Source organism: Ambystoma mexicanum, chromosome 2q (genome assembly GCF_040938575.1).
Source record: "Ambystoma mexicanum isolate Mex_15411 chromosome 2q, UKY_AmexF1_1, whole genome shotgun sequence".
Lineage (NCBI taxonomy): Eukaryota > Metazoa > Chordata > Amphibia > Caudata > Ambystomatidae > Ambystoma > Ambystoma mexicanum.
Genome location: NC_090924.1, coordinates 676,423,536 through 676,443,539, shown reverse-complemented (window position 1 = coordinate 676,443,539; position 20,004 = coordinate 676,423,536). Strand labels below are relative to the sequence as shown.

Sequence of the window (20,004 nt, the reverse complement as noted above, 5' to 3'; positions counted from 1 at the left end):
TTTGATAACAGATCAATGGAGGGAAATGAACCTATCCGAAAGAATCAAGACAAGCTCTTTACGAAGGTGGCATATGCAACACAATAGGCTAGATCTGCATGACGATGCTCATGATTATATGTAAACATTTAAGTTTCTGGCCAATTTAAGAAAATCACATTATAAATCAGCTAAATATAAAACAAAAAATAATTCATATTCAACAACAAACAAGCAGCAACTTGATAAAACAGATTCATAATTGTTAGTGTGTAGCTGGCTCCTACCACAACACAATAACACGGGCTACCAATTTCTGGTAGACGTGATCATTAGCCAAAAGTGCAATAAACACGGCTTGTGTTTCAAAACCTCCCAAAGTTTTATTTTATTGGACTAAAAGGAGCAATGTTAGTATACGCCCAATATATGGTTTAGATTTGTAAGAGAAAAAAGGGTTGATTAATCTTTCAGACTACCATGCAGAAAAGGAAAACTGCTCACAATATATTCATGGGATAAGACCATCCAGCTGAGACCACTGCAAAGAACTTCAAATCACAGATGCAGCAGCAGGAAGACAAAATATGAATTGGGCACGAAGAATAAACTAAGGTGAATTGCTTAAATCTGTATCCAAACCAGGAATAAGCATGGTAATGCAATCGATACAAACTAAACTGCATACTGCTAGCACTTTTACAAAATGCTTTTTAAGTTGCCCAAAAGGGTAGAGTATGTTACATTAAAAAAGAAAAAAACAAATGAATAAGTAGTGCATGTGAAGCTAAAAGTTTTACACAAAAGCATTATACTGAACAGAACACATTGAACTTTCTTTGAATTTAAAATTACAAATACACATGAGATAGCCTACTAACATTCGTTTCTGGTAGTGGCTAGAGGAGAAATTGGAGTAAACAGATTTTCAAAGGTCTAAAATGCTCAAATATACAGAAGGCTGGAAAATGATTTTCAATGAAAGGCCATTTAATCCGGAGTCAGACATGTCACACACATTTAAAAAAATCTTCTAGTGGCAAGTATGGTAACTGTCCATAGCGGCATGGTAATTGTTCGGAATAGGATAAAGAAGCTAAATCTAGATTTAACCAATTCCAAACAACTAATGCGATTTAATATTAAATGCTTACTTGATAAACCTAATAACCATACAGGTTTATCTAGATAGTGTGTAATACTAAAGGGTAAGCCAAGTTACAAATCAAAACATGGCAGTGCCATCGTCAGGAGTAATCGCCCTTCGTACTTTAGGGGTTGGCAACAGGCTTACAAGCCCAAGAAAAGAAAAAAACATCTAAATTGTCAGTTTATACCAAACTAACTTTTTGTACAGTTTAAGTGAATGGCAAAGGAGCATCAAGTTAAACAACTTTTATACACAAAAAAAAGAAAAAAAAGCTAAGGGAAGCAATATCGCATTACTTCAGCTTCACAAGCTTCTTAAAAAGTGAAAATAAATTAAAGTAGCTAAGGGACAACTATTTTATTAGTTCATCCAAGCTAGCATTACAAAGTCCAATGCATCAGGATAGCAACCCACAAGCTTTTAATATGTACAGCTGCATGGCGTGCCAACTCAAGAGTACGTCTGTTATGAATCCAGCTTGGCTTAAATATCGCTAATTACTCAGCAAATCATGCATATTTTCCTTCCTTAAAGGAATCGCATTGAGTAAAATGTAACTGCAGTGATCAAAGTTCTCTTCCAAAGAATCCCACAGTACGTTCCTAAATACATTCATTTCCCCCAAAACATGGGTTTATTACTTACAAATGTACGATGGGATTCTAACTGCATATAATGTACCTATCCTCAACTAGAACTGAAATGAAATAATGTAGCCAAACCAAAGACACGTCTAATGCAGGTCTGTTCACAGTCGATACTGTTCTATTGTACGGACAAGAGAATATCAGCATCCAAGCAGACACATTTAACGCAAACAAATTTGGAATCCTTCAGAGGTTCATCAGGGAGCAAATTAATATGGTTACTTCTGAACACGAAAACACACAAAAAGTGAATCCAATAAAGATTCTTGTATTGATTCAATATTACGTATTAATTGCATGACCATCATAGCACCTCTTAACATTATCACACAATCACCAGAATCATTAACAGTTTTAAAACTTAAGGGTACAGTCCAATATTGATATATTGCACACTGGTACTATAAACTAGGTGCATGGTAGTGCTGTCGAAATGAAAGCCTGCACATTTGACAAAAGATGCCAAAGTCCTGTTTAAAAAACAAGACAACAAAATCAGTCAAATTGGCAATACTGTTGAATGAAGCAAATACCTATAGCTGCAAATAAACACAATTTTTCTATAACCATACATATGATCTTTCCTTTCCCTTTCTGAATACAAGTAAGGTCACTTAGCATTCAAATGGATACATGTTCGTCTACGATGATCTTGGTAACTACTACACAATATCTGATGTCCTCTGCCATGAATATACTTAAAGAAAGCCAAAGTTACAAGAGGCATCTACTGCAATACCTAGAGCTTCCTTTATGGCAATCATTATTGAATTCACTTGTATGAAACAGTGAAAAAGGATAGATGGCCTCAGGATTCCTTTTCAATTTTATGTTGAGGATCAAGTGGCTTTTAAGCAGCATGGTGGGTTTGAAATCTTTGCAGTTTAGATCATTCGGTTACGTTTATGGGTTGGGGAGTCTGTAATGACATCGCCACATTGGGCTGAGGTACGTTTTCTAGTTCCACCATTGTCCAAGTGGAGTGCCATTTCTTCAGATATGAAAGTGTTCAAATCGACATCATGAAGTCCATTTCTCCGACGACCAGCATTGGAACCGCTGCTAACATGAGTGGGAGACCCGGGGGTACTGGAGCGAACACTTATACCAGCCATTGCACCGCTTAGTCCTGTATGGGAGAAACAAAGAAATTAAATTAAAAAAACAGAAAAGTACAAATCATACTGTGACTAATAATTTTAAAAGACATTTAAGACTTCAATCATGCATTAAGAAAGTCCTTTCTAAACTAGAAAGTAAAAAAAAACATATAGCCTTCATCAAACTGAGCAAGAAAAAACAAAAAAAGAATTTTAAGATTAGCAGGTAGTACTTTAGTAAACTGATAACATTACTTTTCTAAATCAAACAAGGCGGAGAAAAACAAAGGAAGGATTCAATGCAAGGCCTGAGAGATCTGCAATATCCATGTATTCTAAGGTAGAAAGTATGCTGCTGACAGCAATGACGCAGATTCCAAATTTAGAATACTGCAGGGTATTTGTATTTTATAACTCGCACCTGGCAGACCCAACTGCATTTGGACTCATGTTAAAATAGTTAAAGGTAAAATCTGAATGCGATATTGGGTAACATTATTGAACTAGATACATTTTTAATGCTCTATGAAATAAAAACAAGAGATGTCCCTTAGCTCAAAAGAAAAAGTTGCGGGCCTGTATACTAGACAGGGTCCATCTCGTTAGGTAGAACGGAATGGTGATACCTTGTACCAATTTTTGGTCTTTTGATCCAAGTGATCTTCTAGGCGGACATCTTATTGGCAAAGTGTAAAGGGGGAGTGAGTGGGGGTATTGAGCCCCCAGCCTCTCTAGGCCCAGAAATGCCCTGCTCATTACCCCATCTGAGCCCCCAGCGTGTCCCCAGCGCAGGCCGCGTCCTTCCCTGCATCCCCTGTGCCCGCCCTCCCTCCCACCAGCCCAGATAGGATGCACTGACCCTGTGTGCTGCCCCCACCTCGACCTGCACGCCACTGCCATCCGGGCCGTGTGGGTGAGCCCCCAGCCTCTCCATTTATCAGGGCGGGGTTAGCCTTGCCCCTGGCTGCCGCTAGTGGCTTTTGGGATCATTTTGTGTATTCGACAAGGCCAGAGGCCCCTTGCAGACCCTCTCCCACCCCGTGCCCTCCTCCTGCTTCTCGTCCCCCCCCCGCCTCCCTTCCTGCCCCCCTGCACCCATTGGTCCTCTCGGCCCTCATCACCGCTCCTCCCAGGGCAGCCTCCTGCCCGTGCAGCCCGCGGCTAGGGGCCTAAGACCAGGGGGCGGCTTCAGCAGAGCCGGCTCTGGGAAGTACCAGCAGGTGTCTGCGGGGGAAGCAGTGGCCAGCCGTCAACCATTGACTACAAGGACCAGTAAGGTAGGAGTGGCCTGGGTCAGGAGTAGAGCAACCACTCTACCCCAGATTCCGAGCCACTGCTCTATATAGGCCTATACATGTCTCTCGTATAGCTGTGGTTTGTGTCTCCAAATTGCATTGATAGGCCTCTCTCCCACTTTACAGGTCTCAAGTCTAGTAGGGTTCTGTCTCCAAATTACTCTGTAGGATACTCAGATTGCATTAATAGACCGGTCTCTCAAATATAGCAGGGCTTCGATGCCCAGCCTACATCAAGGGAGTAAATACTAGCTGCGCCCCTCAAAGTCACTCCACAACCAGTGCATGTCCTTCCTAAACACACATGGCTAACCCACCACAGTGAACCACGTTCAGGTAGATAAAGACTAAAGAGAGCCACCGTTAACACCCAACTATACAACCCTTAACCACCTCCCTTCCCCCCCACCAAGACAGCGACTGAACGAATAGGCATCAGCTGGAAATACCACCTACAGACAAAAGACTAAAACCAGTAGAGGACAGCATCCACACCAAGTACTACACCACAAGACAACCAGACCAAAACAGAACCAACTGGACATCAGAAAAACAAAAACAGACTAAAGTCGGAATCGTACAATGCTTCGCAAACGACCCATCCCAGGGGAAAGAAGAAAGAACACACTCCGGAACTGCAACCAAGAATCGCAACAGAACACACCCCCACAGACAGGATCAAAAATCGAACCAACTCTGAGAGAAGAGACAAATCCCTCTACCAAACACCATACCTCACTGAGAACTGCTCACCAGACCGAACCAACGCAACGCCAGAAGCAGCAACATTAAACAACCTAACAAAGGATGAACACCACCAGAAACAACAAACACGACTGAAGTGATAACACCTTACATCACAAAAGCTAGAACCTCCAATCGACAAACGCAACCACTGGAAGACGAACCAGATGAAAACAAAAACCCAAGACAAAACCTAGAAGAACAATGAGGACGCAGACGATCCGAAACCTACACCTCAACAAGATCAGAAGACGACCCTAACAAGAAAAGCCAAACTAAACTACACCTCCAAACTCCACTGCAATCTAATAAACGCATGTCAAAACACTCTACAGAGATAGTCTACCTACTCGATGACAATGGTATTGATCACAGAAACTTGGCTGGACGACAGCTACAAAAAAAAAAAAAAAACACAACAAAAAACCACCACACTCCAAAGCTGCCTTCCAGCAAACTTCAAATGCCTTTAAATAAACAGAAAAAACAAAAAGGAGGCGGCACCGCAATAGCATTCAAAGAACACCTAAAAATAAGAACAGACGAACCACTCAACATCCTCAACTGTGAATCCATGGTCATACACCCAACAGCAAGCCCAAAAACCAACATCACATTCATCTTGGTGTACAGACCTCCAATTTATGATGCATCCTTCATCGACAACTTCATAGAAGCTATCACCAGCATAGCCATCAACCACGAACACCTAATCATCCTGGGGGACTTCAACATCTGGTTCATAGACAATCACGCCAACTCCCAAAATTCACTGACTGAACAACTCACCACCATGAAACTACGACAACTAGTAAAAGGGGCAACACACTTGGCAGGACACTGGGTGCAATTTTCGCCGAGGAAAAAATCACCACAGCACTGCCAATACAAATACTGTGGAGCGACCATCTCATCATCCCATTCGTAAGCACTCAGCCTACGCAAGTCTGCATCCAACCTCCTAAACTCACAACCAAAAGAAACTGGAAAGGCGTCAAAGAAAGCAACCTATTCGAACACCTGGAATTAACCAAGCTCTCAACAGAACTAGAGCTAGCTGACCTAGACAGGAAAGCAGAGATATTCCACAAATGGATTGCAGATACAATTGACAAGATGGCCCCAGAAAAATCATTCAAACCATCAAAAAAGAGCAATGGTAAATGGTTTACCCCACTATGAAAAAGGAAAACAAAAAGATGGAACTGGAATGGAGGAAAGATTACAATCTAGACCAAAAAAGAAAACAAAAAAAAAAAAAAAACTGTTCCAGAAGCAAATCCGTGCATACAACAAGGAAATTCAAAAGGCAAAGAGGCATGATGACAGAATCACAAATGCCACCAACACACAAAAAGAAATGTTTCACATCATTAAAGAAATGAGAAACCCACCAGGCTGTGACAACACCCCAACCCCCTCGGAGAAACTCTGCAATGACCTTGCAGACCACTAAAAAAAAAAAATATATAAATACATTTTAAAAACCAAGGACATCCGACAAACCATCCAACAGAGGCCAACCAACAGCAACATACAACCAAACAAACCTATCTCAGAAACGCAGCACAAACTCAATAACTTTCCCAAAATATCAGCAGAGGCATTCACAATGCTGGTAAAACAGCAAGAAAGCGGGTTCACTGATGGATCCCTGTCCCTCGGACATCTACTAATTAATCCTCACACAAGGAACGCCAGCAGAATACTACAGAAACCTAAATCTATCACTAGCAACAGCAACCATACCAAGGATCTTCAAATCAGCTTACAACAAACCACTTCTGAAAAACACAAGCAGCGACGTAGAGGATCTCTCCAACTACAGACCAATCTAACATCCCCTAACCCGGCAAAACGCCTCAAAACCAACATATACAAACTAACCCAAGAACACGTTGAAAAACACCACCTAGACCAAGCTCAAGTCGGCTTCAGACCCACAAGAGGTACAGAAACAGCACAACTATCCATCTGGGACGACCTAAAAACAAACGCAGACTCCAACACAACATCAGCCCTTATTCTGCTCGATCACTCCGCAACCTTTGAGACAGTTAGCCATGACACCCTAAACAAAAGACTAGAAGACATAGGCATAACAGACAAAGCACTATGCTGGACTAAATCATTCCTAGCAGACAGAACAGAAACTGCTTCGATTAAACCCTTCAAATCCACCCCACGAGTTAACGACTGGAGTGCCGCAAGGATCCTCACTATCACCACTGTACTTCAGCATCTACCAAACTCCAGTTATCAGAATCTTCAAGAAACACATGACATGCTACAACTACGCAGACGATACTCAAATCATCTACAAAATCAAAGACACCGAAGCCGATCATTCAAATGTAACAGACTGTCGAACCGCACCATCACTGTCTAAGGTAGCAAAAAAATCTGGGAGTCCTGATGGACAACACCCTAACCTTAGAACCGCAAATAAACAGTCAAGAAAGGCTTCTTCCTCCTCCACATGGAAAGAAATCTACTACCTTTCCTCTCCTTCACACACGCACACACACACAACACTCACTATCGTCACCCTCATCATATCGACTATGCAAACAGCCTCTACCTCCGAACACTGGAATACCTACTGAAGAAGTTACAACAGATCCAAAACACAGCAGCCAGACTACTCCTCAAACTATCCAGAAGAGATCACATCACCCCTGCCCTAAAAACACTACACTGGCTCCCAGTAAAACATTGCATCACCTTCAAAACAATGTGCATAACGCACAGGGCAATCTGCGGACAAGGGGCAGAATTGCTACAAAAGAAAATAATCTACAAGCCGAGACCCCTCAGGTCAACCAACAAAATCCGCCTGGAACTAAAACCATACATCAAGAATAAACTCGGAACCGCCTTCTACCACTTACCCACAAAAACCTGGAACATCCCAAAAGAAATAACACCAAATATCACCTAAAATTCATAAAATTACTAAAAACCTGGCTCTTCAATACCAGAGACTAAAACCAAAAAAACAGTAAGTTAAAATGACAAAACGGGAAAGGGCATGGACAAGCTCCCAGAACCGACTGAGAAGCACCCACAGCACCTGGACGGGTGACGCCAGACAGAGTGTCTCATGCGAGACCCAGGGAGCTGGAGGCAACAACCCCAGCCAGCCCTAACCAACTGCCCGTTTAGCTGCTACTAGGTACCACTGGGTTGTGGAACTGTCGAGATCCTACCAATCACCACATTAACTGAGGTGTGGACACCACCAGGTGCACTAGCCATATAGGTGGCAGTGAAGAACATGCAGGGTTGTTGGAGGCGGCAGCAAGATGTTAAAGGGGCCTTGAATGCAGAACGGGCACGGACCTTCCAGAGGCACAGGGTGCCCAAGCACCCCATTGGGTGAGATTACGCAAGACAAACTCCTCAATTCAGGATAGAGATGCCAACTAACCAATACCACTAACCATTTCCTCCTCTGCATACACCTCTCAAACTCCAAACCAAACAACCACAAACTTCCAGCACAACAAACCGCACAAACTCACTACACTGCAACAACAAAACACAGACTCGCACAACAGTACACAACAACTACCAGCCGCAAACACCCCAGGCCCAGCCGACGGACCCACCGGGCTGAGGCTGCCAACAGCACATCACTGCACTCATGCACTTTTCCAGCCTCCTCCCACTAACTCCCCCTCCCCCCTCCCTCTTTCAGAACCGCCAGAGGATCACTCCGGTGGTGATAGAGCGCGGTACAAATGTCCTTTAAATGTGTGAATGGACAATATGTTAATGTTAAACAGATAGAGGTCCTTATAATCTATTTGTTGACCCCACCTCAAACAAGTGCAAGAAGGTTCAGTAGTTACATGATTACATTTTGATATTTTATACATCAGTCTAACAGCTGCATCTTGGGCAACGTGCAATTTCTGAAGTGGCTGCTTAAGGACGCATATTAATAGAGATAGCATAGTCCAGCTTCGTGTTAACCAATGATCAAACTACTAACGTGTCATCCCTGGTATCCAGAAACGGGTTGCTACCCCAAGTAGCCGAAGATTGTAATAAACACATTGAATAGTAGTATTGATTTGTTGATGAAAGCCCAAATCGGACTGCCAGTAGCAGGGTTCATTATGGCTCAAACCATTAGCGATTTTGGTCAGACTGTCTGACAACTTTTTTATGATGGTGCAATGAAATTACTATTGGTCTGCGTACAGGAAGGAGCAGTGGATAAAGCACCTACTCAGCTTCACACTGCTAAACCAGCAATGACCCCCCAACCAAAGGTGAAACAGGCACAGTCTGACAAGTATACCTTCTTCACCTTTATTGGTAATGTGGGCAGGGTATACATCAGGAGTGGTGCGTGTCCATGCAGTTACGTTATATTGATTTATACCACACTCTGGTACAGCCTCCCTGCCACCTTGAAACGAGGAGAACCATCTACGGTTCTGGAAGCACCTCAAGGCATTACTCTTTGCTTCTGCCTTTGCCCCTCTTCTCCCATGGGGATTTTGCTTTCTCCCTCTGCATTGTTCACATGGCCAACCTCTGTTCTTCGTGCCGAGGTATCTGCTAACCCTGCCACCCTCCTGCACTGCCTCTGGGCCACCCACAGTCCGCCACCACACGTTTATGCACTTATCAGATACTCCCCATCTGACTAACCTAGCACTTTTCCACTCACCGGCTGCACCACCACTGTTAATCACCCTCATCTATTTTACTTATTTTCTCTATGTTTTGCACTTTCCAATTTTCTCCCCCTTCCATGAACTTCCCACTGTTCCCTTCTCTATGCACGTGCGCATTCTCAAGGTCACTGGACCTAGGCAAGGTCACTGGGCCTAGTAAGATCGTTTGTTCTCCCCTGTTCCCCTCCCTTCGCCAGGTCGCACTCTGAAACACCTGTGTATGAGAGCAATATAAATAAAATATATTACTACTGCTATTTGCATGGTCTCCAGGTTATCAGTTGTAACCCAAACAATAGTACAGTGGTAGCAAACTGCAACAATTATTTTGTAATATCTGCTTTTATATAACCTTTGTTGGACATTCTAATCTACTAATTAAAAACACTTCTGAAAGAAACAGAATGCAGACTTGTTGAGAAAGGGCACAAAGCAGGACTGTTTAAACAAAGGTATCAGCAACAATGTCCATGTACAAGAGTGGCTTGAAAGGGGCAAGAAGGGCTCAGGTCACTATGGAAGCAATCGACTTTCCCCCCCACTTCGCCCTCCTCCCTACCCCCCACTTCTCCCTCCTCCCTACCCCCCACTTCTCCCTCCCCCCACGTCTCCTTAAAGGCCCAATGATTTGGTGGTGCATTATCGTCCACAGCAGCGTCACTCCACAAATGTGACCTTGGGATGGTTAGGGGACAAAGTTTGACTCTGCCTTGACCTCTATGTAGGAGAGCTGTGAAAGAAGGATTCACATGAACTATGCAATAGTCTGCACCCCCCCCTCCAAATAAGAACTCAAAGCACATGATTTCCTTCTCTTATAAAAGGTAAACTGTTAAAGCATACTGGACCCCTACGAGCTTGATTTGGACCAATCTAGGCTGCTGCAACAAGTGTTTTCTGACATACGCAGAGTCATGTGCAGGAAGTGGGTGGAGGCACAGAAAGTTCCTGTGCCCCAGCATAAATATGGTGACACCCCTCTCAGCCCAACTCTCCCCTCTGGCTACTCCAACTCTAGGTTGGCCGAATCCACAATGATCAGCACCCTAATGTGAGTGGTTCTAAAGAGTCCTCCCAGCGAGAGTTCCTGTGTCCTGGTAGGAAGGTATTTGCCTTCAAGGGGAGAGAAATCAAAGAGGCAGCTTCCTGGGCATTGTTCCACATGGCTGCTGTAGACATCAGGTTGACTAGGGTACACTATTTTATCAGGAGTGCAGAATATTTTAATAAAGTTACTCACCGTAATGACTACTTTACTCCTAGTCCATAGTCCCCTTTACTCCATACTTATTGGACATTCCGTCCTTCGGGACCGGAGAACTTTTGTCAAAAAGCATAAAAAATTAGTGTTTTATTTTTACGCGGGGTACCGCATATGGCTGTATCCCCACCCTCCTGAGCTCCACCCCACGCAACACCCTTAAGTCCTTTTCTATCATCAGGAATGAGAACATTTACGCAATAACAGGATACTGTAGAGGGCACAGCAGACGGGCGTATGGAGGAAAGGTGACTATGGACTAGGAGTAAGGTAGTCACTACGGTGAGTAACAATCTTACGCCCGTCCCCTTTCCTCCATACATTTGGGAGAATCCCAAGCACACACCATAGGTAGTACGGGTGGATGGAAAACCCCCTTTACAGGAATAAGTTCTTAAGAACATCCTGGCCAAATTGGCCATCATCCCTGGAGCTCAGGTAAAGCCAATGGGGAGGCCCACAAAGCCACTTGGCGGTGGACTCCCAAGAGACATACTTTTGGAAGGCAACAGCAGTCCCTTTGCTATAGATTAGATGTGCATGGATGGATGCTTGTCGGTGGATGAAGGCCTTGAATGCTTTAGGCTTCTGAAAATATGAGGCAATCCAGCAGAGGATAGTTGCTTTAGAACCTGGTTTCCCCTTCAGGTCTCCGAATGTGAGAAAGTTATGAGGAGCTTCTGTTCTAATCGAAGTAAAACTCCAGTGCTCGCCCGACGTCCCAGTTGTGTAAAACTCTTTGCATCAGATGCCATGTTAAGAAAGTATACAAGTAAGGAGACCAATTGGTTCAAATGAAAATCGGCAACCACCTTAGCAGGAAGGAAGGATGAGAGCGGAGCACAACCTTATCCTATCCCTGTGGAAAGGGAGGAACGGATGTGCCATGGAAAGAGCTTGGAGCTCATTTACTCGCCTCACCGATGTTGTGATCAGAAGGCACCCTTACAAGAAAGGTACTTCAGATTGATAGTGGCCATGGGTTCAAATAGCCTACGGCATAACGACCCTGTGGGAAGAGATAGCAAGCCGCAAAATGCCTTTTGATGACTGGATTAGTCAATGAAAAGGAACAGCTGTCCGTGGACAGGCGAGCCGCAATAGTGGATAAGTAAGTTCTGTATAACAGGGCATGGATGCCAAAAACAGCCAGATGAGAAAAAAAAATAGAAAGCTAGTCGACTGGAGCTTGCCTGGGATTGAGCTATTTAGCTAGACACCAATGACAAAACCGGAGCCATTTGCGTAGAAGGCTTCCTGACCGCCTGATAATGCATACATTATCCTTGGACAGATGGAACTGTGTAAACAATCTTAACTTAGGCACTAGGCCACCAAGCTGAAAGATTGTGGGGTGGAGTGCCACATCTGGTGAATGCTCTGGTGAAGCAGGTCGGAAATCGGTGGCAATCTGATCGTGGGAAGTACCGACAGAAGCTGTAGTTCCGAAAACCAGAATCTGGCTGGCCACCAAGGAGCCTTGAACACGAGAGTGGAGTTTGATGTGCTCCTGAGCTTGCAGAGCGACTGATGGATAAGAGGCAATTAAGGAAAAGCATAAGCTTTCAGGTTGTCCACGAGATGTCATCCAGGGAGGACGCTCTGAGCCCGTGCCTTGATGCATAAAGAGGCAGCTTCTTGTTTGAAGAAGTTGCAAAGAGATCCACCTCTGGAGTATCCCAGATGGAAACGTTTGAGGACGTTTCTGTTCATCTCCCACTTGTAACTGATGCAGACTGGCGACTGAGTGAATCTGCGGTCACATTGAGGTGACCCCGGACGTGTACAGCCTGGAGTCAAACATTGTGCTGGACGGCCCCGTCCCATATTTTTATGGCAACACCCACAAGGAGGGGAAACTTGGTGCCACCCTGCTTGTTGATGTAACACATTGCCACAGAATGGTCTGGGCACACACAAACTACACTGTTGCTGTAAGGGAGGTATTCAAAATGGCCACAATGGTCTGGGGAGGATGAGCCGCCATTTTGTGAACTCCAGAAGCGAACTGTGTCACAAGAGCAAGTGAATAAAGCATAGCCAAAATAGACCGTACGCACACCGCATCTGTTAAGTTTTGCGCAAGGGTATTTATCTACTACTAATCTTTAGCCGTAACGATCCACTTGCAACGTGCCATCAGTTTCTCTTTTACTTTCGTTTTCTCAAACCACACGTAATTCGCTAGATGAAGCGGAGCAGGTCTAGGAAACCAACTATTAATACATAGTATGCATTATAGAATATATACCTTGCACTTTGTTAACAATCGTAACCAAATTGGAGGCAATCCTTAATATCGGGGGCGCATTGTCATACGTGCCTTTCCATTCTAATGAAATTTTGCAAACTCATGCTGTATCTGAATACAAACTGCAACCAATCTTGAGCAACACTCACTTCAAGTACAAACCAGAAAAATCCTGAATGTAATGCGCGTGTGCAGCTCTGAAGCAGTAGGTGTCAACCCCCAAATGGACATTAGCACTGATTTAAAAGTGTTCCTGTGAACTAGGCACGCTATTAGCCTAAAAGAATTAGGTCTTCCACAGGTGGGATTTAACCCATGACTAAGGGCAACCAAAAATCTCCAATGAGACTAACTTTGAATGTGACATCCATTAGGTAAGACCCTTATTTTTACATATTAGGCTTATATTGAATATCTGTTGACAACAATCCCTAGCCTAGTATCGATACATCAATAGAAAATAGATCTCATTCTCAATCTTTTCTCTCTCCCCCCTCCCTACTTTTACTCTACCTGCTCACTGCAAACAATCCACCCCTTCCCTTTTTGTCTGTGTTACAATATAGTGTATAGATATCTGCTTTGCTTCGATTACCTGTTTGTTTTTGCTACAATTGTGACATGCAAATCTGTTTGCTACTGTGATGTACAATTTAATGTATATAGCCCTGATTGAAAAAGGCAGAGTTATTGCCGAAACACGTGTCTCGTATAGGGCACTTCAATTACACTTTTAATTTTTCACCATTCCCTTGTGTGGAGTATTCTTTAAACTTGGCACTGTCCTTAGGTGAAGTTGGGTTTCCACAACTCGATTTTTTTCCTCAAGTGAAGAAATAGTCTCCTCAGGGGAGCCAGGGGCCTGGTGTGCCAGCTTAGCCTTGAAACAAGGAACCTCGGCAGTGCCGGTACTGGCAGATCTAGGGTGTTTACTTGACACATTAGGGACTGCCCCAGAATTAGCCTCTAGTGGAGGATCCTCAGCAGAGCCGGTACTGGAAGGCCTCTGGTGCGTGACCGCCTTCTTTTGCCCCTTCAAAATAATTGGTATCACCACGGCCGTGCGCGTGGGAAGGCTTACAGCCAAGCCCCTCGATGAAGGACCCTCAATTCTGTTGGTGTCCAATTTAGCCCCAAGAAGGGGAACCTAAGGTTTAACCCTGGTTCATATTGCCACCTTGAGAGGGCCTCGAGCCAAGACTTGGTACAGTTAGCTCCAGATGCGGAAGCCTCAGGGCGAACCCTGGTGTCCAGAGGAACTGGCCTCAACTTTAGCCCCAACCACGGAAGAAAATCCGGTTTTGGCAGACCCGCTGCGGGCCCTCGGAGGAGTCTCTGGTACGCCAAGCCGAGACCAAAAGGGGAGCACACTGAACTGGAAATGTACCTTTCTCAAGGAGAACCACAGATATTTCCGATGCGGCCTCCATATCACAATGTGCATGTATGCGTCCTGAAGGTCCACTACACTGATCCATTGACCCTTCTGAAGAGAGGACTTTATCCGGCGATGAAATCTTGAATTTCTTTTGGGGAAGAGAAAGGTCGAGGGTAGTGCGCAGGCCCGCCTGATTGGGTTTGGGCACTTGGAACAGACTGGAGTAAAAGCCTCTCCTTGCTCCCCGAACGGAACAAGCTCCACTGCTCAGAGACAAGTTTCTGCACCTCGGCTCTGAGGGAGGGCGACCAGATCTGCTGAAAGGGAGGGTTGAAGGGTGGGGAGGCAAGCAAAATCGCGCCCAAGCGATGGACAAAAACCCATCGGTCTTAAGTGATGTTCTTCCACGCCCTCCAAACGAGATTCATCCTCCCACCGGAGTCTCGTGCGTCTGACCAGTTACATCATTTGGATGGCTTGTCAACAGGGAGAATACCAGTCCCTGGAGAAGAGGATGATGGGCAAGAGAAAAACCAACCACCTTGTCATTGTTGCTTTCGACGGAGCCCGCCAACTGGAGCTCCTGAAACCCCATGAATCCAGGAGGAGGACAGAGTCTGGGACCCTGATCTCGATGCATAAGGGGCTGGAGCTTTCGCAGGACCGATAAAGACTTGGTGGTTTGGGTACTCGCTTTCATCTTTGTGAGTTCTGCGTCTGTAGAAGAATGGAACAATTCCATGTCGTCAAAAGGGAGGTCTAGGACTTTGTCTTGCACTTCCTTTGAGAACTTCGTCGCATTGAGACTTGCCTGGAGGGAAATGTCAACCCAGGCCATAAGGCCTCGGGCAGAGCCATCTACGTGGCGTGCCGCAGCAGATCTTGTGCCAACACTGGGGCGTCCCGACAAACCAGCTTTAAAAGTAGTCTGGCCTATCCGCATGAACACTCCTGGAAATCGGCCAGCCCTTTCCACAGCCTCAGATTGGCTGCTGCCAGGATGATCTTGGTGTTTGCTTGAGGAAGTTGTAGCGCCAAATTGGCTAAGACTTTCTTGCCTAAGGCGTCCAAAAACATCCAGTTTGGAAAGAATTTGGGCCGCTGCCGTGGAAGATGCAGAGGCCGGTTTGGACTGGGGGGTAGCGCTGCCACCACCGTTGAGGAAGGGAGCGGACAAGCAGATAAGGCCATCTCCTCAGAGGTATGAAGCTTGTATCGAGCATCAAATCTCTTGAGGTGTAGCCCGCTTTGAGGTCCAAGACGTCCTTTTGGAGGAACAGGCCAGTACGCTCCTGAGGTGACAACGTTAAGGCTCCAGAAAGCACCCCTTCCTGTGTAGTGGGGGCCTCAGGTACTGGAATATCAAGGAGGGCCATCATATCCAGTACCCAGTCATTGAAATCTCTAACAGATTAGGGCTGCTCATCGCCATCCTGATGCACTTGAGGCTCGTTCAATGAAGTGGGAGCAGAAGACTGGTGTCTTGCTGCCGGTGTTTTCTCGATAGGTGACAGCGGAGGTAGCTGTGGAGGGGGCCCACTAGGAAGCAGTGGAGGAAGTGGCATCACCCAGACCTGGGCAGGAACAGCCGGGGGAAGAGGTGGGACTAGCGGTTCAGTGTACATTTCCCCGAAAAGATTTAAAATACGCCTTCATTGGGGTCAGAATGCATGAGCATCTGAAACTTCCAGAAAAAATCATCTTCGGATGAAGATTTTGGCACTGGAACAGGCAGAGGCCGCTTGGGCGGGGCATACCCCCATGAGCGCAAGGAGGCTAGTTGCTAAGAGGGAACACCACCAGCCGGATACACTTAGATGAGTGGCGCGGAAGCAGGAGGGAGCAAGACTGTATGCGGCAGTGGTGTCAGAGCATGCCAGTCAAATGAAGGGCAGAACTGTTTGTTGTCCACAAAGCTTGAAAAAGGCTGCTCAGCCCCAAAAGACATGTTCCAGCACAAGACATCGTGAAAGTTGGTTTAAGAGACGTATCCAAAATGGCCACCGCGGACCATGGAGGTTGGGCCACCTTTTTGTTGGCACCCGAGGAGAACTGCGTCACGTTTGAAGATTACGCAATTGTCTCCTCAGGGGAGACTGGGGACTGGAGTAAAACTTTAGTCTTGACACAAGGATCCTCGGCCGAGCCGGTACTGGCAGGTCTCGGATGCTTACTGGACATCTTAGATACTGCCCCAGAAAGGAACCTCGGCAGAGCCAGTACAGGAAGGCTTGTGGTCCGTGACTGCCTTCTTTGCCCCCTCGATAGAACCAGTACCACCACAACCCTGAGCGTGGTACGGTTGAGGAACAATCTTCACTGACAAGACCTTAAAAGAGGGTCTCTTGATTCTGTCGGTACCAACCTTAGCCTCAAGAGGAACCTCGGGTTGTAACCCAGGACAGACTGCTCTCTGAAGAGGGGCCTCGAGCTGTGACTCGGTGTGGAAAGCTCAGGGCGTACCCCGGTATCTGCATGGAAAGCTCTAGAAATAGAGACCTTGGGGTGAACCCTGGTGACCACAGACCCAGAACTGGGCTGAACTTTAGCACCCAAACGGTGAACCTCGGAGCAATAATCCGGTTTTGGCAGGTCCACTAAGGGAACCCTCGGAGAACACTCCAGTATGCCACTTATGCTTTCAGCACCTCAGGGGAACCCCCGGTGACAGAGCTACTGGAGCCCCTCCCTGTCCTGGAACACCCCGGGAAGAGTCCTCTGGCTGGGGTCCCCTAAAAATTAAGGAACATATCGGGCACTTCTTCCATTTGTCGATGAAAAGCTGTAAATGTGGTGGACCGCGCTGAAACACTTCCTCCCACCGAATAATATTACGTTTGAGTGCCCAGACGGAGAGGGACTCGCAGTAGAAGCATGACTTCCTGCCATGTTCCGGGCCTAGACACTCCAAGCAGAGAGAATGGGTATCCGCCCTCACGAAACAACTTTCGCATGAACAACAGGACACGAATCCCAGATGCTCCGGCATAGATCGAGGACTAGCTGAGCAGGAAGGACAAAGAATAAAAAATAAATATTCCCTGTGATGCTAGTGTGTCCAGCCCCGACCGCGCAGTGAAAAGGACTGAAGGGTGATGCGTGGGGTGGAGCTCAAGATTGCAGGGTTACGGCCACGTGCGGTACCCCTGCATAAAAATAAAAGGAAGTTACTTACCTGTAACTGTTCTCTGGCATGGATTCACATGCTCATGAATATTAGTCAGGCTGGGAATCCTCGGTAAAGAGAAAATCAGTTTCAGATTAACTTTTGAACTGTCTTTCTCCTAATAACCAATCACTGGTCTCTGGGTCATACTGCCCCCAACCAATGACTACCCTCTACCTAAACCCCTCCTTTGGCAGCCATCTTCAGATTTGGTAGCACGTAAAGTGGCAGTAGGACCAAGAGAAGAGCTGCAGAGGGGTAGGCGGGAGGGTTTGCATGTGAATCCATGCCAGACCCATGCTAGAGAACAGTTAGAGGTAAGTAAATTGTTCCTTCTCCATCATGGGGTCTGGCATGGATTCACATGCCCATGAATAAATACATAGCAGTACACATGCACAACCACGGGAGGTGGCAAGGCTCAACATTAAGCATCTCAACATTAAGCACTTGTCTTACCTTCCAGGCTCACCTTCAAGTGAACGGGTTGCGCAGCACTGCTTGGCCTACTCTGGACTCCTCCCTGGAATCTGTTGACGCAGTAGAGCTTTGTGAAGGTGTAGGTCGACCTCCACGTAGCAGCCCTGCAGATGTCCAGCAGGAGCACACCAGACAAGAACACTAGTTGCAGCAATCGCTCTGGTCAAATGGGCTCCGACAGCCAGGCAACGGTCGGTTTGCCAACCAGTGACAATGGGTGATGCAGCTGGAGAGCCACCTGGAAATGGAAGCCTTGGAGAGGGCCTTCCCATGGTTCACAGGGCCAAAGTTTACAAAAAGTTGCAACGTGGAAAACTTAGTGCGGTCCACATAGAACTTCACCGCTCTAGCCACATCCAGCGAGTGCAAAGGCGTCGGGAAGAATACAGGTAACACCAAGGGCTTGTTTAGATGAAAGTCCGACAGCACATTGGGCATGAAGGAGTTGTGCGTCCGTAGCACCACCCTCATCTCGTGGAAAGTCACATAAGGTGGTTTACAAGAGGGCCTGGATTTCTCCCACTCATCGTGCAGAGGTGATGGCCAAAAGAAACGCCATTTTCCACGACAAATATTTCAGTGGCACCGCATACATAGGCTCGAACGATGGACCCATGAGCCTATTAATCACCAAATTGAGCTCCCACACCGGGGCAGGAGCCTGCACTGGTGGGAACGAGTGAAATAGTCATTTAACAAACCCCTTGACCAAATATATGTGACAATAAGGATGACCGTCCAGGAGATCTTGTGTAGCGGGAGATAGCCGCCAGACGAACCTTGATGGAAGCATGGGCCAGTCCTGCCTTGGCCAACAAATATGGAAGCACTTGCGGAGCAGTGACTCGTAGAGGGTCGATCTTCTGAGTATGGCACCAAACAGTGAACCTCTTGCACATGTGCCCATAGCATAGGAGAGTAGATCAAGCTCTGGCCTTGGTGAGCACATCCATACAATCTACTGGGAGATTGTGGCCCCTAAACTCTAGTGCTCCAGGAGCCTGGCCTCCAGGTTCAGCGATCCTGGGTCATGGTGCAGAACCGTGTCTCCTTCCCTTTGCATGAAGATCTGTGTCCACCAGAAGCTTGACTGGAGGGGACGAGACATGTCCCCGAAGGTCCGGGTACCTTATCGGCATCGGCCACCCCGGTGCGACGAGGATCATCCTGCACCGGGACGGTCTCAGTTGATTGGACTAGTTGGAGCAGCCACGGCAAAGGAGATAACACATACAGAAACAGGCCGGGAACATGTACAGAAACAGGCCGTCCCTTGGGAAGAGAATGCGTCCCCCCAACCCCCATGCTCCCCAGCTGGGGAAACTGGTTTGTCGCAAATAACGATCTGGGGATTGCCCCATCTGCAGAACAGGTGATCCACTTGGTCCTGCCGAAGTTCCCACTCGTGGCAAGAGCGCAGCTCCCTGCTAAGAGTCGGCGATTGTGTTCTTCACTCCTGCTAGATGAAACGGGAGGACCATCCCCCCCCCTAGGCTACGGCTCAGTGCCAAAGGTCCTGCATCTCTCTTTAGAGTGCCGGGATCTGGTTCCCCCCATGCTTCCGAATTTAGAACGTCGTGGGTGTTGACCGTGAAGACCCGTACCACTTTGACCCTCAGGTCCTTCCCTCAAGTGCAAAAACACTGCACGCAGCTCCAAAACGTTGATATGCAATGACTTCTCCTGTAGCCACAGGCCTCTTGCATGAAGACTTCCAGAATGCACTCCCCATCCTTCCAGAGGCGTCGGTTGTGACCATCTCCCGATGAGATCTGGAAATCCGCGCTTGCAGACAAATGTGCGTGGACTCAACCACTGTATCGCTCGACGGAAACTCTCGTGTGATCCTGTCCTCGAAGCTC

The 20,004-nt window shown here is 46.4% G+C and overlaps 1 protein-coding gene across 1 annotated transcript in view; it reads right to left on the bottom strand.

Moving 5' to 3' along the window:
* Positions 1-337: 337 nt before the first annotated feature.
* Positions 338-20,004, bottom strand: part of HAPSTR1 (HUWE1 associated protein modifying stress responses) — a 143,611-nt gene continuing 123,944 nt past the window's right edge. Inside the window, exon 4 of the mRNA XM_069647851.1 lies at positions 338-2,905. Coding sequence (XP_069503952.1) covers positions 2,661-2,905 — 245 coding nt within the window. The 3' untranslated portion in view covers positions 338-2,660. The remainder of the gene's footprint in view (positions 2,906-20,004) is intronic.